We start from the raw sequence: 25,220 nt of genomic DNA on the forward strand, positions 1-25,220 counted from the left end.
AGAGTAGTGCCAACCTCAAAACAGGACACCATTTACCTGTATAAAACAAGAGTAGCACCAACCTCAAAACAGGACAAACAAGAAGAAAAAATCTCTCTCTCTCTCTCTCTCTCTCTCTCTCTCTCTCTCTCTCTCTCTCTCTCTCTCTCTCTCTCTTCGATGATTTGATATTGGGAATAATAAGATTACTCAGTAGTATACCAAAAGGAAATCATTCGGTTCGCTCGCACGCCTTACGCCATACATATGATGTGCAGCGCATGTGACATGAACTCGACAAAGAATGACTTGTTAAATATGTAAAACCCTTTTCTTTTTTCTTGGTAGAAATGAAAAAATTCTAAAAATTTTATTTTCATAATAAAATAAATTTTAGAACATACTTACCTGGTAAAATATATATAGCTTACGTCCCTGATGTCACAGCAGAAAATTCAAAACTCGCAGCAATCGCCGATTGGATAGCCAGGTGTACTACCTGCGCGCCTCAAGCAAGGAACCTAGAAACCATTCCATCAGTATCCATATCTTCCATGCCTCTAGTCTCTAGAGGGGAGGAAGGAGGTATTTTAATTATATATAACCACCAGGTAAGTATGTTTTAAAATTTATTTTATAATGAAAATAACATTTTTAAACACAAGACTTACCTGGTGGTTATATATATAGCTGATTAACACCTTTGGTGGAAGGTTAGAGACAGCCAATATAGTTGGAATTCTGCTTAAGAGTTTAAATACAAAACAAACTTAAGGGTTCGTACCTGATAAGGAAGCTGACTTCAATGATACTCTGCCATTATGTCTGCTTTCCTTATGAGATCCAGCGGTTCTCTCAGGGGGCTGAAGATCCCTAGGAGCTGCCAACCGGTGATCACACCTCTTTGTGACAGAGCCTCCTCTAATACCCATTTCCGAGGCACTCTCAAGGAACAAAATGGACCCCCTGACAATTCAATGATTGCGGAAGACTGTCGCAATCTCCACAAGACAACCATAAAAACACCAAATAAAAGTTACAAGAGGAGAAAAGGTATTAGGATTATGGGAAAGTAGTGGTGGATCCTTCCCCCACCACTGTACCTGCTGCTACAAACGGTCCCAGAGTGTATCAGTCCTCATATAGTGTCTGGACATTTCTCAAATAGTGTGAAGCGAACACAGATTTGCTTCACCATAAGGTCGTGTCCATAATGCTTTGCAACAAACGATTTTGTTTGAATGCCACCGATGTTGCCACAGCTCTCACTTCGTGAGTCTTGACCTTTAAAAGACTAAAGTCTGTTTCACTGCAATGAGAATGAGCCTCTTTAATTAAAAGTCTGATAAAGTATGACAGGGCATTTTTAGACATTGGCAAGGAGGGTTTCTTCACCGAGCATCACAGTGCTTCCGACTTGCCTCTTAAATTTTTTGTTCTAAGTAAAACTTGAGGGCTCTTACTGGACATAAAACTCTCTCTAACTCATTTCCAACCACGTCTGCCAGGTGCAAAATCTGAAAGGCCTTAGGCCAAGGCTGAGAAGGGCACTCATTCTTAGCAAGAAAACCCAACTGCAATGAGCAGATCGCTTTACTATCCTGAAAGCCCACATTTCTACTGATTGCATGGACTTCACTAACCCTCTTGGCTGTTGCCAGACTAACCAAGAAAAGGGTTTTCATCGTGAGGTCCTTCAGAGATGTAGAGTGCAGAGGTTCAAATCTGTCACTCACCAGAAATTTTAACACCACATCCAGATTCCAAGCTGGTGAATCCTGGTGCTGTTGCTTTGTTGTCTCAAAGGATTTAATTAGTTCTTGTAGATCCTTATTATTTGAATGGTCCAGGTTCCTGTGCCTGAATACAGTCGTCAACATACTTCTGCATCCCTTGATAGTTGATGTAGAAAAACTTAGTTTTCTTCTCAGGAATAAAAGGAAGTCAGCAATTTGAGCTACAGAGGTACTGGAAGAGGAAACAGAGTTGACCCTGCCCCATTCCCTGAAAACTTCCCACTTGGATTGATAGACTCTGATGGTTGAAGACCTCTTAACTCTTGCAATCGCTCTAGCTGCCTCCTTCGAAAAGCCTCTAGCTTTCTTTCGAAAGTCTGAAGGCAGTTAGTCGAAGACTTTGGAGACTTTGATGGTGTCTTACCAAGTGGGGTTATTTGAGTAAATCTACTCGCAAAGGGAGGCTTCTGGGAGTGTTCACCATCCATTCCAGTACCTCTGTGAACCATTCTCTTGAGGGCCAGAGGTGGGCTATCAAGGTCATTCTGGTCCCTTCGCTTCTTAAAAACGTTTGTAGTACTTTGTACTGGATCTTGAAAGGCAGAAAAGCGTACACATCTAGATTTGACCAATCTAGCAGGAATGTGTCTGTGTGTACTGCCTCGAGATCTGGCACTGGGGACCAATATGTCTCTAGTCTCTTGGTCTTTGAAGTCGCGAACAGGTCTATGTGAGGGCGACCCCAAAGCTTCCACAGACTTTTGCACACTTCTAGGTGTAGAATCCACTCTGTGGGTAGGACTTGTCCTTTCCTGGTGAGACCGTCTGCCAAAACATTCTTTTCCCCTTGAATGAACCTTGTGAGTAGAATCCCCTGCTTTTCCTTTGCCCAGATGAACAGATCTCTTACCGTCTCGTAAAGGGATATCGAGTGCGTTCCTCCTTGTTTGGCAATGTAGGCCAATGCTGTGGTGATGTCTGCATTGACTTGTATCACCTTGTTCCGGACTGACCCTTCGAAGCTCTTCAAGGCCAAAAGAACTGCTAGCAGCTCCTTTTGATTTATGTGGAAAGACTTCTGAATCTCCGTCACCACACCCTATACTTCCAGTCTGCCCAGTGTTGCTCCCACCTCGAGTCCGAGGCGTCGGAACACAACACAAGGTCTGGGCTCTTCAGCTCTAATGAGCAACCTTCCTGAAACTTGATCGGGTCGTTCCACCACTGAAGGCAACGTTTCATTGACTCCGTGACAGGAATACACACCTCCAAATCCTTCTCCCTGCTCCTGCCAGAGTTGAGGTGAAATTGGAGTAGTCGAAGGTTCAGCCTTCCCAGAGAGACGAACTGTTCTAACGAGGAGAGAGTCCCCAACAGACTCATCCACTTCCTCACAAAACACCTCTGCTATCCTAGGAACGCACATATTTTCTGAAGGGCTTGCTCCGTCCTTAAGGGAGACGGAAAAGCCCGAAAAACTCGACTCCGAATCATCATTCCTAAATATAGAATCTCTAGATGGTTTCAGAGAAGATTTGTCTTTGTTGACCATAAGACCAAATTCTTCTGTCAACTTCAATGTTGTCTGAAGATCCTTCAGGCAGCGATCTTGAGAGCGAGTTCTCAAAAGACAATCGTCTAAGTACAAGGAGGCTCTGATGCCTCTTGAGTGGAGAATCCTTGCTACATTGAGCATGAGCTTTGTAAAGACCTGTGGGGCGGTGTTGAGGCCGAAACACAGAGCTCGAAACTGAAAGACCTTTCCTTGGAATACGAATCTCAGAAAGTGCTTGAACTTCGGATTAATCGGGATGTGGAAATAAGCATCCTGGAGGTCCAGTGACACCATTCAGTCGCCTTTCCTTACCGCTGCAAGCACTGACTTCAACGCCTCCATCGAGAACTTTGTCTTCTAGATAAAATCGTTGAGAGCACTTACGTCCAGAACTGGACGCCACCCCACCCCAGTTCTTGGGAACCAGGAAAAGGCGGTTGTAAAAGCCTGGTGACTGCCAGTCCTGTACTTCCTCTATAGCTCCCTTCTCCAACAAGAGAGACTTGAAGCTGTAATGCTTGCCTCTTTAATTCCTCCCTGTACCTGGGAGAGAGATCCACTGGGGTTAACCTTAGAGGAGGTTGCTTTATAAAAGGGATCCTGTAGCCCTACCTTAGAAGTCGGACTGACCAAAGATCTGCACCCCTCTTCTCCCATGCCTGCCAGAAGGTGTGTAGTCTGGCCCTACTGCCTGAAGGCGAAAGCAGTCAGACTCTGCTTCGCCCTGTCTTGGCTCCTCTTTTCTTACTTCCCCTTCCATCTGATTTAAAGTTACCTCTAATGGAAGGCTTTCCTCGAAACTTTGGAAAAGGAGCCACTTCCTTAGGTTTGCGGCTAACAAAAGATGATGGCAACACTTTCCTTGCCGTCTTCGAGACTAGGTCTTGAGTGGCCTTCTGTGTTAACGAGGAAGACTTCTCCCTAATAAGATCTTGTGGGAACAGAGACGACGACAGCGGGGCATACAACAATTCGGATTTCTGAAAAGGAGAAACTCCTAAAGACAGAAATGAACACAGTTGGGCTCTCTTCTTGAGAATGCCTGCTGTAAAAATCACTGCTAACTCATTCACCCCATCTCGCAACGCCTTATCCATGCAGGACATGACGTGGATTAAGTTCGAAGAGTCCCCTTCCTTGAGCGTAGCCACCTTCTTGCCGAAGGCTCTGAAGACACCTTTGAGCAAATGGTCTAATTCAGAGGTAGACCAAAAAACCTCAGTCTTCCTCATGGCCGATCTATGGGGAGCGTCTACCAGGCTTGAGCAGTCTTCTCCCTGGGCAGAGGCAGGAACTCCCAAGCCGAGAACTTCTCCCGTATCGTACCATATACTGGAACTAGATGCCAATCTAGTGGGGGGAACGCGAAGGCCGCTTTCCCTTGTTCCTTCTTGGATCCCATCCAGTCTCCCATCAATTTAAGTGCTCTTTTTGATGAACAAGAGAGTATCATCTTAGTGAACAGAGACTTCTTTTTAGGCTTCCCTAGAGTAAACTCCGATGGAGGCGATCGTGGAGCCATGGGAACAAAAGACTCTGGAAATTCATTAGGAAAAATCCTCATCAGCTTCTTTAAGTCTACCGACGGACGAAAAGACTTAGAGTCTTCCTCTTCAGATAACTCCTCAAAGGGCTCGGTAGGCGAAAAAGGAACATCAGCTTCTTCCTCCGACAAAGAGCCTTGACGCTTCTCGGAATACTCACGATCCGCATGATCAGAGATAAGAATTGTATTTCTTTCAACTTCCTGTCTGGATGTTTGCTGTTCTACATCGCAAACAGGAGGACGCTCGATGTTACGTACCAGAGAACGCTCACGCCCCGGCGGACATTCGATGGAAGAACGCTCGCGTTCTGAGAAACGCTCGATGGGATACGCCCGACATCACGCCCTGGAGGACGCTCGCATTCTGTTGAACGCTCGATGGGAAGACGCCCGACATCACGTCCTGGAGGACGCTCGGCTTTGCGAACAGAAGAAAAAACAACGCCTTGCTTAGCTAGACCCGAACGCTCAAGAGGACGCTCGACATCGCGCCTTGCTGAACGCTTGAATGTGCTTTTAGTAGGACGATAACTATCACTGCTAAGCGCACGAACAGCACCTCGATTAGGAGGACGCTCGACTTCCTGAAAGTCAGAGCGTTCAACTTTACGTGTAGTACCTTTCGTATATAGCGATCGAAATCCAGCCACTCATGATCAGATAAAATAAGGCATTCGCTGCACCTATCATCAAGTTTACAAACTTTACCTCTACACTTAATACAGAGGGAATTAGGATCAATGGAGGCCTTTGATAAACGGGTCTTACACCCACTAGCACACAACCTAAAACCACTAGAGGGGTAGCCATTTTGAACTTTGAAAGAGAGATCAAATACAAGCAAGGGTCAAAATAATCTATATCCAAACATATAACTAGAGTATCCAAACGAAAATCCAATCAAGCGAGAGTCAAAAAACCATTATTATTGTACTTCACCAAAGGGACAGCAATAATCAGTCAAAAAGCGAGGAGATAATCCAACCAATGTTACAGCTAGCGCCAGCAGGGAAGATATGGATACCGATGGAATGGTTTCTAGGTACCTCGCTAGAGGCGCGCAGGTAGCACACCTGGCTATCCAATCGGCAACTGGCGAGAGTTTTGAATTTTCTGCCGTGACGTCAAGGACGTAAGCTATATATATAACCACCAGGTAAGTCTTTTGTTTAAAATTCTAACTTAACAAGCAACAGTATTTAATCTTTATAATGTAAAAAAAAAATATATATATCATTTCTAAGAAAATATTTGTCCTATTAGTGAACTTTCTTTAGATAAATATCGATCTATTTTCAGAGATGAAATAAAACTAGTGTAGAATCAAATTTACGCTTAGTATTACTAATAACAACCGATACACACATAAAATACTTTGTATCGTTACTTGATATTTCAATACTGGAAATACTAACACTAATCGTTTGCCTATTGGAAGGATATCACTCTATTGCCCGCTCGCTCTCTGCTGGTAATATGACGTTACCAGACATATGATATGAACTCCACAGATATAAAAACTTGAATTTATTTTCAACTGAAAATGGGTATTGTATATTATCAATAAAAGAAAATACTAACTTACCCAGATAAATTAGTTGATTTTTATACAAGAAAATTGATTATTTCCAAGGGAAATATTTTCCTATTAGTGTACTATTTCCAGCATACTTGTGACGTCTTCACTGAAAATAATTGTTGTAAAGTCAAACAGTCATAAGTCGCATAGATCGTAAGTCGACGACTATCTGTATATATATTGAAAGCCTTTCACATGATAGTGACTGTGGATAATATCAATGTTGCAAGTGTATTGAGAACAGCATCACTAGTATGTGTAAAGTTAGAGCAACATATGTTAAGCCTCTCCACTTAAAAATGAACATAATAGAAGTTCCAAAGATATCTGATTAGAATCTACAACGACCTTATGGATCTTAGAGAATCCTTAAATCTTAAACCAATACAAGACACACTACTTACTTAACCTCGACCATATGATGTGGATAGCCGTCATTCATCTGTCCAACTACTAATGGACGAACTTCAATATGAACCTTACCCTGTAAAATTTAGAAATACCATAGATAAAAAAACAAATATATCATATATGACAAATTCAGAAATAATTTTTATTTTTCCCTAACTAATACAAACCTGGAGTCATTTATTTTGATTATCTTTCGGCGAGGCTGGAAGGTAGCCATTAAACTTAAAATGCGGAGAAAACAAAAAAAACTGCGTCTATGACAGTCAGAAGGGACTGTTTTCCCGCCAGGCCGCTACAGGCTCTTCTTTTACCTCCCCATAAGTTTTCACAAATATAGGGTTTTATTAATTCCCATGTTTTTGGTAAATTCTGGTATTAAAAAAAGTTTATAATAACCTGTTTAACTTATGCTGAGTGTAATTTATCCCAATTTGTGTTAAAATATGTGAAAAATTACAAAATTACAAAGCGTGCATCCGAACATAAGCTGCTGTCGTTGACTTCGGCGGATTGGGTTACTGTATTAAATGTAGACTTACCATGACGATACTTTATAATATATTTACTCTTTCACATTGTTTATTGACAAAACATATATGTGATAGAGAAATATAGGTTAGTAAATGAGTTTTGATTCACATTACTTGGTAATTATTTGAGAACAATGAAGGTGTTCGGACAAAAATACTTCCGACCAATCAGGTATCACGAACCTTTCCGAGCTAAAAGGGCACCCCCTGTGAGTCAGTGCAAATATGCACCGCTATAAAAAATAGACTATAACCTACGATACACATACACAAATACAGTTTTCTTTCTTGCTTGGCGTTTTGTATTTTTTTTCGGCTTTTCCTTTTGTATTTTTTTTAGACTTTTTAATAATTTTTTTTTGCTTTTCTTTTTTCTACATAGGCTAACTACTTCCACTATCACTTTTGGCCCTTCTCACCTTTAACACTTGGACTGCGTGGTTGTTTTTATAAGCGATCAAGAGAGGTCTGCTTTTGCTCTTTTTTTTAAGATGTTTCTGAAGTGGGTTAGGCATGTATCATTATAATAGGCACTAGCTCTCCCTATATCTCACGATTTTCTCTTGAAGTTAGCACCTCCTCTTCCTCGACCTCTTCCTGACTGCTGAGTTCCTGCATCACCTCCATGTGGGCAATCTCCTGTAACTCCTTCAGCTCCGCCGTTGTGAGTTCTTCAGCATGTTCTTCAACCAACCCCACATCATCTGCCTCCAGCCCCATGGAACGACTAATAGAAATAATTCCCTCTTCAACAGGTGGTTTTGGTGTTTGATCAAACCCCTCAAAGTAGTACTCGGCAACAACACTAGGCCATAGCTTTTTCAATGCTGAGTTCAAGGTTCTCCTGGTAACACTTAGCCAGGAAAGATCGAACAATTTAAGGCAGATTACGATATAATGATCTTAACAAAATTCTCTTAAAGTGAGGTTGGTGTTTCCAGTAACCTTGAAACACCATTTGAATAGGTGCTTTGTGTAGAGTTCCTTGAAGTTCAATATCGCTTGTTAGTCCATAGGCTGGAGGATAGATGTCGTGTTGACTGGCAGATACAGCACTTTAATGAAGTTGTATTCATCCAATATGTCATCCTCAAGACCTGGAGGATATCCAGGAGCAATGTCCAACAGGAGACATTTAAGTGGGAGACCATTTTCTGTTAGATATTTCTTAACAGTAGGACCAAAGGTTAGAATCATCCACTCGAAGAAGAACTGCCGTGTTACCCAGGCCTTATTATTAGCATACCACATGATCTGTAGCTTATCTTTCAACACCTTATGGGCTTTAAAGGCCCTGGGATTCTCGGAGTGGTACACCGACAACGGCTTCACCTTATAATAACCGGTAGCGTTAGCGCAAAGGGCGAGAGTAAGCCTATCCTTCATATACTTATGTCCAGGAAGCTTCTTTTCCTCAGTGGTGATTTAGGTCCTCCTTGACATTTTTTTCCAAAAAAGTCCTGTCTCATCACAATTGAATACCAGTTGAGGTAAGTAGGCTTGCTGGGCAACAAGAGAATTAAAGCGTTGAATAAATTCTTCAGCAGCCTTCACACCTGCACTTGCTGCTTCGCCATGCCTAACGACTAAGTAGATGCCAGTTAATTTTTAGAAATTTTCAATTCAGCCACGGCTGGCTTTAAACTTGTCTCCAGTGCCTTGCGATGACTCTCCTCCCTCCTCAACTGCATCCCGTTTAAGGTCATTGAAGATGGCAACAGCCTTTTTAGAAATTATAGTTTCTTTAACCAAGTCACCAGCCAGTTCCTTTTCCTTTATCCATATCAAAAGTAGGCGTCTCATTATGCAAATCACAACGCAACTTTGACATAATAGTTACGCCTTTAGAAGGCTGCACCTTCTTTATTGCATCCTTTTGTTTGAGAATGGTGGATATGGTGGACGCATTGCGCCCATATTCTGTGGCCAAAGAATATACTCTATCACATCGTTCATACTTTTCTATTATCTCATGCTTTATTTCCATTTAGATAATTTTCTTGGTTTTTTTTTTATCCCCATCCTTATCCTTAGACTTAGGACCCATAGTTCACACAATAAATGTTGATAAATGTCAATAAAATAAAGGAAAACACGAATCTCAAACACACAACAACACAACGTTTTCTATACCATGACAACGAACGCATTAGGAGAGAGAAATTCAGGTAACATTGGGTTCCGAGTGAGCATTTGGATTGACTCGGATAGCCGAACAAACACTCTGCCACCTACTGATGGCAACGCGTGATTTTTTAAAGCGTTTTTCAAAAAAATTATTGCATCTTAGAGCATAAATATACATAGCTTAGACGCACTGGATCCCGAGTCAGAGGAGGGAGAGATTGCATGAACGGGACGAGATACCCATTCTAGTCTTTGGATGGAAAGGGCCGCTAAGACACCTTTTAAGGTCCCAAGGACCTAGAAGCTGAAGAGTGAGAAGAGGAAGGTACTTGCTGAGTATGAGATGACTGAAAAGGTCTACCATAGGGCCTCCATGTCATGGCCCTATGGAGGAGAGAATAGTTTGACAATTTCCTCCATCGCTCAGCAGCCCTTTCAATCTCCTCTGGGACAAAGAGAGAAATACCCTTAACCTGTTAACCGTCACCCACGTGATAAACCGTTCATTACTATCTACTCGGTACCGCCTTCAACAGTATACTCCGTTCATGACTTTAACTGCTTATTTCAAGTAGTCAGTCTCGTGATAATACGTTTACTCGTATAGTAAGTATAAAATCACCAATTGGCAACACACTCAGCATATGTAAGCTGTAAATAGAAACTGGCAACTATTTTTCTGAAGGTAGCTTGATGTTAGAAAACTGGGTTCCTCTCAGTGCGCTACGGGCGTTCATGCAGAGAAGATAATTTGCAGTTCCTTTTACAATAAGCGTTCTAAAGAGGAAGATTGTTTCTTTAGATGAAATAAATGATATTCTTAATGAGGAATCTGACAATGATAACCTTTTTGACGATGAGAGCACTAGTTTTGAATCCTCCAGTGATGAGGATATTGAAGAAACAAACTTTTCTTCCGATGCCAAGAGCGAAGATGACTTCTCATTGCCGACTGACTGGACAACGAGAAAGAGAGAGATAGAGATCCCTTTGCTTTCGTTGCTGATCCTGGCATAAAATTTACTGCTGAAGATAGAGAGAACCCATTAGAATATTTTGAGAAATACTTTGATGATGAAATTATTGATTATTTAGTAAAAGAAACAAACAGATTTGCTAATCAATTTACAGATGAGAATGTAGAACATTTGTCACCGCAATCACGAGTACATAAATGGTTTGACACTTGCGCAAGTGAAATGAGAGTCTTTATAGGTCTACTTATTTTACAGGGCATTGATTCTAAGTGTGATAATTCTATGTATTTCTCAACTCGAGAGAGCGTTTCTTCTCCTTTCTTTCTAAAGATAATGAGTGGTCGTAGATTTGACTTGTTGCATAAATTCTTACATTTGGTTGACAATACCACCATAACAGATGGACCAGGTAGAAAGTTAGCAAAAATAAAACCATTCACTGATCTTATTTTGATGAAATTTATGAACAATTACATTCCAAGTAGGAACGTATCTGTGGATGAGTCTTTGTTAGGATGGAAGAGAAATTTATCCTGGGTTCAGTATATACCAGCTTAACGTTAAAGTTTTGGAGTAAAGTTCTATGAACTTTGTGAAAATTCTACTGGTTATATATAGAACTTTTTCATTTATACAGGTAAAGATGCGCAATACATGGAAAAATAAGGGATTTTGACGAAGGAAAAATCTATTTCTGGGCGAGAGACCCGTGCCACCCAGTGAAATCATTTCTAAGGTAAAAACTGCTATGAATTTACCAGAGAAAAATTTGTATAGGAATGCTAGGTTGAACCCAGCTCGCTCACCTTAATAAGGTGTCGGTATAATACTGGGGCGCTGAATAAATCACAACCAGAGGCCTCGCACCATTTAGATATCTCCCGTCAACATTCCCGAACAGCGAGGTGCCGTTCAACATCCTACTACTACTAGCAATCCCACGCCAGTGACATCACTCCTTATAGCACCCCAGATTGGGGCCCAATCAGGGAGGAACGGGTGGGTTCACTGGGCGGCACGGGTCTCTCGCTCAGAAATAGATTTTTCCTTCGTCAAAATCCCTTTTCTTGGGGACCCAATATGGCTAACTACCTGAAGAGGGAAAAACACAAAATAACAGAGCTGATGAGTTTAATGTAAAAAAAAAGAGGGATGTGGAAACCCGTAAAATTAGATCAACATGTATATGACAGTGATAAATAGACATGGTAAATAATCAATAATGAAACCCGTAGGTAGAATTCAACAGATATGAATAGTGGGAATCCAGCTTAGTAATCAAAAATGCAAAATAAAATCAGCTCGGGGATTCAAAAACAAGTGTAATGAAAACAATTCGTGAAATTGAACTGAATAGTAAAATAATACACCATAATGGTGTATAGTAACAAAACAGGTAGGAACAACAGGTAAGCCAGGCAGGAAGGAAAGAGGACAGAGCAAGAGGTTGTGATTAGGACTCAGTACCTTCAGGAGGAACTATATTCCCTGCAGCTACTGTGGCAAATCTAAGAGCTTCTAAAGGTTTTAGGTAGTGGCGCTTGAAAACTTTAGGGGACTTCCAACCCGTATATTTTGAGAGCTCATCAAATTTCATATGGTGGAAAAAATTAATTGAGGTAGCCACAGCTCTAATATCATGGACATGTGGGAATGATGCAGGATTAGCTTGTTTAATAAAATAAAGAATTTGTTGTCTGATTCCCTTAAGGGTAATAGTTCCTCCGTGTTCTCTAATAAATAAGGGCCCTGTGGTTGTAGTGGAAGTTCTACCTAAGTAGGCTTTCAGGGTGGTAACTGGACACAGGGATGGATCCCAAGGAAGTGGAACAATCTTCCAGGGAGACCACCTGTTTTGGGGGTCTTAATTTTTAGCCAGGAAAACTTTGTTAGGAGAGAGAAGAACCTCACCCGAAGAGAGAAAATCTATATGACCAGGGTCTCTAGGTAAGGCTGACAATTCCGAGATTCTGGAGCCCGAGGCGAAGAGAAAATCTATATGACCAGGGTCTCTAGAAAAGGCTGACAATTCTGAGATTCTGGAGCCCGAAGCGAGGCTCAAAAGAAAAAGCGACTTTCTTAACAATGCCATATAGTTACAGGATTCATTTGGGGTGTCAGAGGCTAGCTTAAGAACATCGTTCAAAAACCAGGAAACTGCGCTAGGCCGAGTTGAAGGTTTTAGTCTGGCACAAGCTCTCGGAATGGATGAGAAATATGAATTCGTTAGATCAATGTCAAAACCAATATGTAAGATCTTTTTCAAGGCTGACTTGATTGTAGTAATGGTATTGGCTGCCAGGCCAGATTCGAAGAGAGTTCTGAAGAATGTCACAGTTAGGTTCATCGTCATTTTCTCAACTTGGGAATCTTGCAAGAACTTAGCTAATTTCTTGACAGCTGAGTCATATTGACGGAGAGTAGAATCCCTTTTGTCAGATTCCAGGAAAATAGTATTCAAAGGATCGATGTTTGCACCTCGTTGGGCTGCGATTTTCATGAAGTCCATAAAGTTAGGGCATTCAGAATCCTTGAGGAAGCGAACACATTGCGAGTTTGCACTGTCTTTGTTAACACCGGATTGGGAATCCACCGAGGGCGGAGACCTAGTTCTAGCAACAAGGGGAACCAATTGCTCTTGGGCCAATTGGGGGCTACGAGGGCCACTTGATCTTTGAAGGAACTGAGTTTGTGCAAAACTTTCAGCAGGAGGTTCACCGGAGGAAACAGATAAATCGTCTTCCAGGTATTCCAATCTAGAATCATAGAGTCCGTGGCATAAGCCTGAGGGTCTAGGTTGGGGGCTACGTAACAATCTATTTTGCGATTGGATTTCGTCGCAAACAGATCCACCTGGAGACCCAGGACTGGAGATGTCATCCACTGGAAAGATCGATTGTCTAGTGACCATTCCGACTCTAGCGGGGTCGTCCGGGAAAGTAAGTCCTCTACCACATTCCGGACTCCTGCTAGATGGACTGCTGACAGGTGCCACTTGTGCATTGCCGCCACGGAGAAAAACTTCAACATGATGTGGTTTATTTGGGATGATCTGGAGCCTTCTCTGTTGAGGCAGTGTACTATGACTGCACTGTCGAGAACCAGTCTGATATGGAGATGCCTGGCTGGATTGAGACGTTTTAAAGTGAGGAAGACTGCCATGGCCTCTAGGACGTTGACGTGCATTTGTTGGAAGACCGGTGACCATAACCCTTGGACTTTCTTGTGTTGTAAAGGAACCGACTTGGAAAGATTCTTGATCTTCGTCCAAGTCTGCAGACTTTTTCTCAGGGTTGGGGAAAGGCGAGCACGTCTGTCTCGGCGTATTGCGGTTGCTCTGGAGCGCCACACTCTGTTTATGTCCTTGAGTTTGGACCTCAGGACGATGTCTGTCAAGGAGGCGAACTGTAAGGAACCTAGGATCCACTCTCGGCTCCTTCAGAAGGTCAACTTTTCCTTGAGAAATTGTTTTGTATTCCTCGCTATCACCTTCCTTTTGGCTTTGGGGAGGCACAGCGTATGGGAGCACAGGTCCCCTTGTAGTCCCAGCCATTGAAACTTGGTCTGTGGGACCCGGCGGGATTTCTCGAGGTTGACTTGGAATCCCAGTTGCCGAAGGAAGGTGAGGACTTTGTTCGTTGCTACGCGGGAAATCTGGGCATTGTCTGACCAGATTAGCTAATCGTCTAGATAGGTTACTACCTGTATCCCCTGAGTCCGAAGCTCTTGAATTACTGTCTCTGCTAGTTTGGTGAAGATTCTGGGTGGTATGTTGAGCCCCAATAGCATCACTTTGAATGCATAGGCTTGTTTGCCTAGCTTGAAGCCCAGAAAAGGACGAAAATGCCTTGCTATTGGAACGTGATAGTAGGCATCTGTAAGATCGATGGAGGTGGTGACGGCACCACAGGGAAGTAAGGTCCACACCTGCGAGACGGTAAGCATATGGAATTTGTCGCAACGAGTGAAGGAATTTAAATGAGACAGAGCCCGGATTACTCTCCGTTTGTCTGAGCCTTTCTTTGGCACGCTGAACAAACGTCCGTGAAATCTTAAGCAACGTATACTTTGGATTGCATTCTTTAGTAGCAGATCTTCGTAGTTCTTCCATGGACTGAGACCGATTGAACCACTTGCAGAGGTTGCCTGAATTGGGAAGATTGGAAGGGCCTCAATCTCTTCCTACCTCGAATTGGGGTACTAGTAGGCTCATATCTCCTCTTTGAAACCAGGCCCCACCTAACCTTGAGGTTTTGTTTGGCTCTAGCTGCCTCGCTAAGGACCGAGTTAACTAAGTCCCTTGGGAAAAGATCCGGGCCCCAGACTGGAGCTTTGATGAGCCTATTAGGTTCGTCCCTAATCGTGGCTTCGGATAGAACGTGTCGTCGACAATGGGTCCTGGCATTTGCAAAATCATAGGCGTCAGCCATAAAGTTGTGCAAAAGTGACTTAGTGAGGACCTTAAGGAGGTCCTCCTCGGTGTAAGTGGCGACAGTCAATTCAGAAAGGGCAATTGAATTAAGGGATCTGCTGAATCTACACCTCGACTCATATTCCAATTTAATGAGAGACTCCGGGAGTTTGGGAAGCCGTTCGCTGAACTGCGTCGAGGCACAGTCCGGGCTCAACTTACCTACCGAGAAGGTAGCTGGGGCGTTCCGCCAACATTCACTGTCTCCCGGAAAGAGAAGGGAGGGTAAGTCGGTCTCCCTGAGGTGAGGTAAAGGCTTCTCTTCCTTGATAGCCTGAAAGATCGTCTCTATGATCTTGGTCACACATGGGGTAGGGGTCTGGTCGTCGGCCACAAACATAGTATATGAACTTTTGTAGGCCGTAATCATTGTGTTCAAGCAATCCCACTCATTGAACATGCGGACCAAGACAGACTATGCCTGTTCTTTAGGAAAATTAACAGTTTCCTTTGGGACCTTATCCAATCGAATCAGAGCCTTTTCTGTGAGGCGAGCGTAGCCCGGGAAGGGGAATTCAAGACCCGGCGGGTAGAATTCATAATCCACAAGACGCCGGGTACCGAAATCCCCGATTGACAACATACCCTCCGAGAAGGGGGGGACAGGTGCCGGAACGGAGACTACTCCGTGAGAGGTTGAAGGCACAGCAATTGGGTCTTGAGAGACTCTGGTGGAGGAAGATTTAGCCTTCGAAGCTGATGATTTCGAAGACCTGCGGTCTTTGGAAGACTTGAGGGTCGTATATAAAGTCTTACAATGAGCCTTCGCCTTGGGGATAACAGGCCGGGGACTGAGACCAGTCCCGGTTGTCCCTGGAAAACCTCGAAAAGAAGAGTGTTCTGAAGTAGAAGAGAAAGCCGGGCTAGGGATAGGAATCTTAGCCCGGGAACCACCTGACTCACCTACGTCCCTACCTGCGTCGGGATCGTCAAGAGTCATGGGTTCCACATCGAGGTTGAGGGTAGAGACGTCCTCAGTTAGGGTGCCGCCCGTCTCTTTTTGGTCCGGGGCCAGAAGAAGGGATTCGAACCTCTCGATGATAGGATCCGCCAACTCTTGGGGGACCACAGCTGAAGTTTTAGCATGGGGGGTAGAGACGGGAACACCATTCCTCAGAGAGGATGTAAGGCTGTTTGGCCTTCACGTTGCGGGCGAACCTGTCAATCCAGATCTTGAGGGTAGCCCGAGCTGTATCTTTCTCAAGTTGGGAGCACTGAAAGAGAACAGACTATTAGCGAGGGATATTTGTGCCAAAGAAAAGTGAAGAAGTCCAAGGACTTCGTAGACACGAAGTGAAAGGCATGCGGGAAGTCCAGAGGACTAGTGTCCTTAAAATTAATAATGTTTGAAATTAATCATAACTCCCTACAAGTCTGTATCAATGAAAATGCACTCACCGAGTCAGATGTTAGAGTGGAGGTCATTGTGTAGCAGACTACACAATTGTCTGGATGCCAAACAGCTAAGTCATCCACTCAGACAGAACAGTGGGCGTGTGAACGACACACGTCATGGCCGCAGGGTTGATAGATGACAGCGGCACATGCCGTCATTGCACAGCGTACAGTCTGTAAAATAAAAGATACATGAGTATCTCAAAGGAAAGCAAATTAGGGGCCCGGAAGCCTCGGTGCTTAAAATATATATATATATATATATATATATATATATATATATATATATATATATATATGGATAAATATCAACACAACATCGTGTTCAAATAGAAATAAATTTCTACCTCATACTTGGGATCGAACGCTAGCCCCTTCTAATGAAAGGCCAGGTCGAAACCAACCATGCCACGAGAGCCCATAAAAGGAAATCTGAACCTGACCCTAATCTAGCTGTCCGAGGATTTACCTGGTGAGACATCAGTCTCTTTACCAGCGAGTTTTACCAGATTTCCCCGGGCCACCACGTGACACAATTGGTAGTAATTCATTCAAATTACCCCTAATGAGTCAATATGGATAAATATCAACACAACATCGTGTTCAAATAGAAATAAATTTCTACCTCATACTTGGGATCGAACGCTAGCCCCTTCTATATATATATATATATATATATATATATATATATATATATATATATATATATATATATATATATATATATATATATATATATATATATATATATATATATATATATATATATATATATATATATATATATATATATATATATATATATATATATCACTATCATGATAAAAATGTTTTATATATATTCATCAGGAATCCTGAATGAAAGTAAATAGGGGCTCGGGGGCCCCGGATGCTTAAATTGTAGCAATATCATGATAAAAGATTTACATATCAATATCATGATAAAAATGTTTTATATATATATATATATAAATCAGGAGTCCTGAATGAAAGCAAATTATATATATCACTATCATGATAAAAATGTTTTATACATATTCATCAGGAATCCTGAATGAAAGCAAATAGGGGCTCGGGGCCCCGGATGCTTAAATTATAGCAATATCATGATAAAAGATTTACATATCAATATCATGATAAAAATGTTTTTATATATATATATATATATATATATATATATATATATATATATATATATATATATATATATATATATATTTCTGGGCTCGAACCTGTGCCGCCCAGTGAATAAGCTCCATTTAGCACTTATTCTTAGGTAATTTACTGCTAAATATACCAGAGAAAAAATGTAAAGGAGTGCTAGGTTAACTAGCTCGCTCACCTATTGGTGTCGGTATAAAATTGGGCGTATAATCCAGAGGTCCCGCACTATTTAGATTCATCCACGACAGAAACCCCAATAGAGGAGAGCCGTTCAACCTCACTCGGTACTACTAACACTGCATCCGCTCAGAACACAACTCCTTTTAGCACGTCTTGTGTTGTAACCCGCTTTTTTGTTGTGCTCTCGTTTTTCCACTTATTTTCATTGGATTATGGCTTCTTCGTCGGTTTCCCAGGAGACACCGTCTAAGTTAAGTACCAAGCTTGGTTTTGCTGTGTTTTGAGCAACCTAGATCGTTTAATATTTGAATTATAGGAGTTTATTCTCTTCGTTCATATCGATCTTGCTTGATTCCACTTACAGTTAGTACTCCTGTTTTGAGAGCTTTTAGTTTCACTCGCGGTGTTACTATATGTATTATTTTTATTATTAAATTTTATTTGTTATTGTGGATATTCATTATTTAGCGTTTAGAACCCTCGTGGTTCACTTTTTGGGCCGATATCATTTACGTATCGTTATGGCTGCCGACCTTCGTTGCTAGGCGGCAATGTTATTTTTTAAGCCATCAGGTGTGTCTTTTGTGATTTAATTATTATGTTGCATGCCTTGCCCAAAAATTTTTATGTGTTTATTTTATATTATCAACGCTATCACTATTATAATGAATATTGTGCTATTACTCCGTTTGATCTGTCTGGTTGGGGATCGTCAGTTGGTAGCCCTGCTGCTCCGTATCACGTGATCCTCCCCCATGCTCCCCCTCTCGCTAGGTGGGCGGCTAGGCTTCTCTCCCCCCCTCCCCTAGGGGACCGTTGCCTTCCCTCCTTTTAGAGGGGGTAGTTCAGTGTTTATGGACTTTGTCCTCCGGGTGTCCCGGCGGGTTCGTCTCTGTCTAGGCTGGTTGGCCACCGGTCAACAGAGTTGGATCCCGGTGCACCCTATTTTATATTCACTTATCACACTGGTTTATGTTATATGAAACCCTCTGGGTTCGGTTGGCGGTTCTTATCTACAGTTCCGCCCCCCTATTAATTTATAACAGTTCCTATGATTATATATAATGATTATATGACAGATCACTATCCCGGAGTTCCTATACGAATTGGTTTTGGATACTTTTATTTCCCGGCCCGGGGCTTAGCCTCGCCCCGGGAAATCAGACACCATGTGTCTTAATTTCTTGTTATTGCATCCTTTTTTATGCTCCCGGCTCGACCGGAATGGATGGCTATACTTTAGTCTTAAGCTAGACTTATGTTTAGGCCCGGGTCCTCCGGACTCGCCCCTACTTAAGAATATTACAGTTAAGCTCTAATCTTGTGTTAGGCTTATGTTAGGCCCGGGTCCTCCGGACCCGCCCCTACTTAAGAGAATTACAGTTTCTCATATACTATTCTTTTTATAGATGGTGCATTGTCAGACGACGGCCTGTGCAGCTGTTCTACATCAGCCCTGCGGCCATACCGTCTGTCGGTCTCACGCCCTCTGCGGAGTGCAGCTGGAGGATGTCGTGGTATGGCACCCGGATAACTGTGTGGTCTGTTTTGACCTCGTTACCACCCTTGGATCTGACTCGGTGAGTCCCGTTGGCTATGTTGCCTTCTTATTTATCTTACCTTTTTTGGCATACATACACTATTTAGTAAGATATCTATGGTCTTGAAGGACCACTGGGAGTCTTCCCTTTTTAATTCCCACTATTATTTCAGGCATCCCCGGAGCAAAAGTCTGCGGCTCGGGCCACACTGAAAGTGTGGGTTGGTGGTTTTGCCCGGAACGTGAAGTCCAAGCGGCCGTACGTCCTCTCCGAGGACTACTGTTCCTTGATTTACCCCAACGCCAAGTCTTCAGCCGCTGTGGCTAGGCATGTTGCAGCTCCCATCATTGCCCACATTGATGCCACCATAGCGGGGTTCATTGATCCAGAGCAGGATCCGTCGGACGCCCCCGGAGATCTAGAAGACAATGTTGCCTCCATGAACCTTGACGTGGAACCCATGTTATTGGATGATCCAGATACAGGTAGGGTGGTAAGTGAGGCAGGTGTTTCCGGCGCTGAGATTCCTATCCTCAGCCCCTCTCTTTCTTCTTCATCTGATCGCTCTTCCTTTCATGGTTTTTCTGGGGACCGTGATTCGTCCCAACGATCACACTCGGTTCCCCCCAAGAATAAGTCTAGAACCTTACCTAAAGCTCGTAAGCCTCATAAGGCTTCTCATGGTTCTAAACAGAATACAAACCTGTCATCTAAGGCTTCTGGCTCCTCCTCTAAGTCTCGCGACCCGGGAGTTCATTCCGCCACTCCTGCTGCTAGCCCGGGCCTTTCCGAATCAGCCATGCTTCGCATCGTGTCGGAGATGCAGGCTAAGTTGGTATCAGAGATGCAGTCTAAGATGGACACGATGTTCTCTAACATCGGTCAGAGACTTGGGGCATTAGAGCAAGGTGCTCCGGAGCGAGTCCAAAGCTCTCTCATCCCGGATGCCTCTAAGCTCCCGCCGTTTGCCAAGAATAACCCTTGGCGTATGGCTCTTCATTCCCCGTTCTCAGACGGAATGTTAACTTTGGAGGGTCTTGGCACTCGTCCCCTAGAGGACTTTGAATTCTTTCCTCCTGGTCTGGCATTTCCATTTCATGGTTATGCCAGGCTTACCGAGGAAGCTTTGGTTCGGTTAGACAAGGTCCCCAAAGAGACAGTCATCTTCCCTAAGGAGCAAGCCCAATCTGTGTGGGCCAGATTCCTGAATGACATCGGCTGCACCAACACCATGTTGACGCCTTATAAGAGCTCCTTCACAATGTTCTTAATGGACAAAAACACCGTGACTCCATGTGTCAATAAGGTAGCAGAGCTTGCCTTCCAATATGCTCTGGAGGAGAAGCCCTTGCCTCCCATCCGAGAGGTGGATCCAATCTCCCTCCTTCTTCCTTCAGGCATTGAGTGTTGGGACAACGTCCATACCACTTTTACCTCTGGCAAGCTAGCAGCAGACTGTGCTTCAGTAATGTTTAGTGAGCGGCTTCCCCGTCTCCCGGAATCCCTCATTAAACAGGAGTATGATTCCCGCCTACGCGTTGGCCGTACTCTGAACTTGGCCACTTCCACGGAGTCGATAGCCTTGACTTACGATACTGAGAGTATTTTTAAGTCTCTCAACAAGGCTACGTTGCAGTCATTATACTATGACCTGTATGACTTCGCTACTGCTAAACGCAGGTGTCGCAAACATGTCCTGGCAGAGGCGACTATTAGGCATGAACCTAATAAGCTTATCCGGTCCTCCTGTTGGGGTTCAAATCTCTTCCCTGAGGATCTTGTAGAGGAAGTCTTGGCGGAGGCCACTAGAGTCAACCAGAGCCTTAAAGCCCGTTGGGGTTTGACTCCTAAACGTAAATATGACCCTGCAAATTACCAAGCCCGGGGTAGGAAGAAGCTCCGTCCATATACCTCCACCCAGTTCAGGCAACAGCAGAGTGGTTCGTCCATTTTCCGGCTGCCTCTTCCCCCATCTCCTGTTGCCCCTGCACAGCCTTCCACCTCTCAGGCTCCTTCGGACGACTATGTCACCGTTCTGCTCCCTAAGAGCCAGCTTTCCGGTGCCTCCGCCACCTCTCCTGCCTTTAACCAGTCTTATGAGGCTCATAGCTCTTCCCAGAGTTATGGTAGAGGTAGAGGCTACCACCGTGGTTCTAACCAGAACAAAGGCAGGGGAAGAGCCTTTCGCAGGGGAAAGAACTTCCGAGGCGGACGTAGAGGCAACTCCTCAAACCAATACTGAGGTGCAGCAGGTAGGGGGGAGGCTCTATGCCTTCCGCAACAAATGGAGGTTCAGTCCCTGGGCTTTCAGTATCATCTCCAAGGGACTGGGGTGGAGTTGGATTCAAGGACCTCCTCCTCCGAACAAATTTCATCAACATTCCACTCCGGACCTGGTCGAATTTGTCCAGGATCTTTTACAAAAGAACGCCATACAAGAAACGAAACACCTGAAGTTTCAAGGTCGGCTGTTCAGTGTCCCGAAGAAGGATTCAGACAAGAGAAGAGTGATTCTAGACCTATCCCTTCTCAACTTGTCCATTCAATGCGACAAGTTTCGAATGCTTACCGTCTCGCAGGTGCGGACCTTACTTCCCCGTGGGGCCGTCACCACCTCTATCGATCTTACAGACGCCTATTATCACGTCCCGATAGCGAGACACTTCCGTCCGTATCTAGGCTTTCGCTTAGGGGACAAAAGTTACTCCTTCAAGGTGATGCCTTTCGGGCTCAACATCGCCCCAAGGATCTTCACAAAGTTAGCAGAAGTCGCTGTTCAGGAACTCAGAAATCAAGGGATTCAAGTAGTAGCCTATCTGGACGACTGGCTCATTTGGTCAGACACCTCCCAAAATTGCCTAAAAGCCACTCACAAAGTCATCCATTATCTTCAATCTCTAGGCTTCCAGATCAACTTCAAGAAGTCCCGTCTTCTTCCAAAATCGAAGTTCCAATGGCTCGGCCTGCAATGGGATCTTATATCTCATACTCTATGTCTTCCCAAACCCAAGAGGTTAGAGGATTGCAAGGAACACCAAACGCTTTCTCAAAGACAAAGTAAGTTCCAGACGACTCCAAGAGAGGATTCTGGGGTCCCTTCAGTTTGCCTCAATGACGGATCTTCTTCTGAAGGCAAAATTGAAAGATATCAATCGTGTCTGGCGTTCGAGGGCGAACCGGAAGTTCCGGGACTGGAAAGTCCGCCTTCCTCCCATTCTACGGGAAAGACTTCTTCCTTGGACAAGAGCAAACAGTCTGTCAAAGTCAGTTCCCCTTCGATTTCCGCCTCCGAAATTAATCATTCACACGGACGCATCCTTATCAGGTTGGGGCGGCTATTCTCAGCTCAGGAAAGTTCAAGGTCTTTGGTCTCCCTTGTTCCGCCAATTTCACATCAATGTGCTGGAGGCCATGGCAGTTCTTCTAACCCTGAAACGTCTCGCTCTTCCCAAGAGACAACACCTTCGTCTGGTCCTCGACAGCGAAGTGGTGGTCCGCTGCCTCAACAGAGGCGGGTCAAAGTCAGGGCCTCTGAACCATGTTCTAGTAGCCATATTCTCCCTAGCAGCCTTGAACCGTTGGCATCTTTCAGCTGTCCACCTGGCGGGAGTCCGGAATGTAGTGGCAGACGCCCTGTCCCGGACCTCCCCTCTAGAATCGGAATGGTCACTCGATCTAAAGTCATTTCGGTGGATTCTCTCTCAGGTTCCCGGTCTCCAAGTGGACCTCTTCGCCACGGAGTCCAACCACAAATTGAGAGTATATGTGGCTCCCAATCTAGATCCTCAGGCTTACGCCACAGACGCCATGTCACAGAATTGGGACATCTGGGAAAAGATTTATCTCTTTCCCCCGGTGAATCTTTTGCTGAAAGTTCTAGACAAGCTGAGATCCTTCAAGGGACAAGTAGCCTTGGTCGCACCCAACTGGCCCAAGAGCAACTGGTATCCTCTCCTGCGAGAGTTGAGACTATACCCTCACCCGATACCCAATCCGGTTCTGTCTCAGATAGTACAAACACGCGTTGTGTACGCTTTCTCAAACATTCAGAGCGCCCTAACTTTATGGACTTTATGAAGTTTGCGGCCATGCATGGTGCCAATATTGATCCTCAAAACACCCTGTTCCTAGAATCGGATAAACGGGATTCCACCATCCGCCAGTATGACTCTGCAGTTAAAAAGTTGGCAAAATTTTTGATAGACTCAGACGTGAACTGTATGAACTTGAACCTTACAGTCACTTTCTTTAGATCTTTATTAGAATCAGGTCTGGCAGCCTATACTATCACCACTATTAAATCTGCTTTGAAAAAGATCTTCCTAGTGGGTTTTAACATAGACTTAACCGACTCTTTGTTAGCTTCAATTCCGAAAGCCTGTGCCAGACTGAAACCGGTTACTCGTCCTACCCCGGTGACCTGGTTCCTTAATGATGTACTCAAATTGGCTTCTGATACCATTAACAGTTCTTGTGATTACATTCCCCTTCTCAGGAAAACACTTTTCCTGGTGAGCTTGGCTTCCGGGGCAAGAATTTCTGAACTGGCAGCCTTGTCGAGAGACCCGGGTCATATTGAGTTCCTGCCTTCGGGAGAGGTCCTTCTTTCTCCTAACAAATTCTTTTTGGCTAAGAACGAAGACCCTCAGAACAGATGGTCCTCCTGGAAAATTGTTCCCCTCACGCAAGATCCGTCTCTGTGCCCTGTTACTACTCTTAGGTCTCATTTATCCCGGACCTCCTCTAACTCCTCGGGGCCTCTATTCGTTAGAGAACAAGGCGGTACCATTACTATTAAAGGGATCAGGCAACAAATTTTGTATTTTATTAAACAAGCTAGCCCTGACTCTTTTCCTCTTGCACATGATATCAGAGCAGTTGCTACTTCGGTGAACTTTTTTCACCACATGAATTTTACGGACCTTTCCAGGTATACAGGGTGGAAATCACTGTCAGTGTTCAAGAAACACTACCTTAAACATTTGGAAGCCCTAAAATTTTCTACAGTAGCGGCAGGGAGCGTAGTTACTCCCAGGTAACTCACAGGTTAATGCCTTGTCTCTTTATCTCTCCCTCTTACCTGCCTCATTTATACCCTATTGTATTCGTTGGTCTCGCACCTGAATACTGTTATTATATTTGTAAATTTTTAAACTCCTGAGTATCTGTATATATTATCACTCACGGCATTATTATACCTACCTTATTTGTCAATTGTCTACCAAGTGGATTTATGTTCATATTTAAGATACCCTTATAATTGTTTTTTGGTACTCATCTCTGATTAAAGCATCCTGTATTTCCCTTACGCTTATGTTTTTTCCTTTATTTTGCAAGTTTGGTGACATTTCTCTTGTATAGATTCACTGGGCGGCACAGGTTCGAGCACAGAAAAGGGATTTTGACGTAAGAAAAATCTATTTCTGGGCGAGGGACCTGTGCCGCCCAGTGAACCCTCCCAGCTCCTCTCCCTTGGAGTCCCCAAACTTTGGGTGCTAAGGAGTTGGGTTCTGAGCGGATGCAGTGTTAGTAGTACCGAGTGAGGTTGAACGGCTCTCCTCTATTGGGGTTTCTGTCGTGGATGAATCTAAATAGTGCGGGACCTCTGGATTATACGCCCAATTTTATACCGACACCAATAGGTGAGCGAGCTAGTTAACCTAGCACTCCTTTACATTTTTTCTCTGGTATATTTAGCAGTAAATTACCTAAGAATAAGTGCTAAATGGAGCTTATTCACTGGGCGGCACAGGTCCCTCGCCCAGAAATAGATTTTTCCTACGTCAAAATCCCTTATATATATATATATATATATATATATATATATATATATATATATATATATATATATATATATACATCAGGAGTCCTGAATGAAAGCAAATAGGGGCTCGGGGGCCCCGGGTTCTTAAATGATATCAATATCATGATAAAAGATTTATATATCAATATCATGATAAAAATGTTTTCTATATATACATTAGGAATCCTGAAGGAAAGTAAATAGGGGCTCGGGGGCCCCGGGTGCT

General features: G+C 43.6%; 1 protein-coding gene across 1 annotated transcript in view; it reads right to left on the bottom strand.

The window, feature by feature from the left end:
* The window catches only part of RasGAP1 (Ras GTPase activating protein 1), a 373,291-nt gene that overhangs the window by 256,677 nt on the left and 91,394 nt on the right, over window positions 1-25,220 (bottom strand). Inside the window, exon 4 of the mRNA XM_068380108.1 lies at window positions 6,800-6,879. Coding sequence (XP_068236209.1) covers window positions 6,800-6,879 — 80 coding nt within the window. The remainder of the gene's footprint in view (window positions 1-6,799; window positions 6,880-25,220) is intronic.

Source organism: Palaemon carinicauda, chromosome 9, assembly GCF_036898095.1.
Source record: "Palaemon carinicauda isolate YSFRI2023 chromosome 9, ASM3689809v2, whole genome shotgun sequence".
In the NCBI taxonomy this organism is placed as follows: Eukaryota; Metazoa; Arthropoda; class Malacostraca; order Decapoda; family Palaemonidae; genus Palaemon; species Palaemon carinicauda.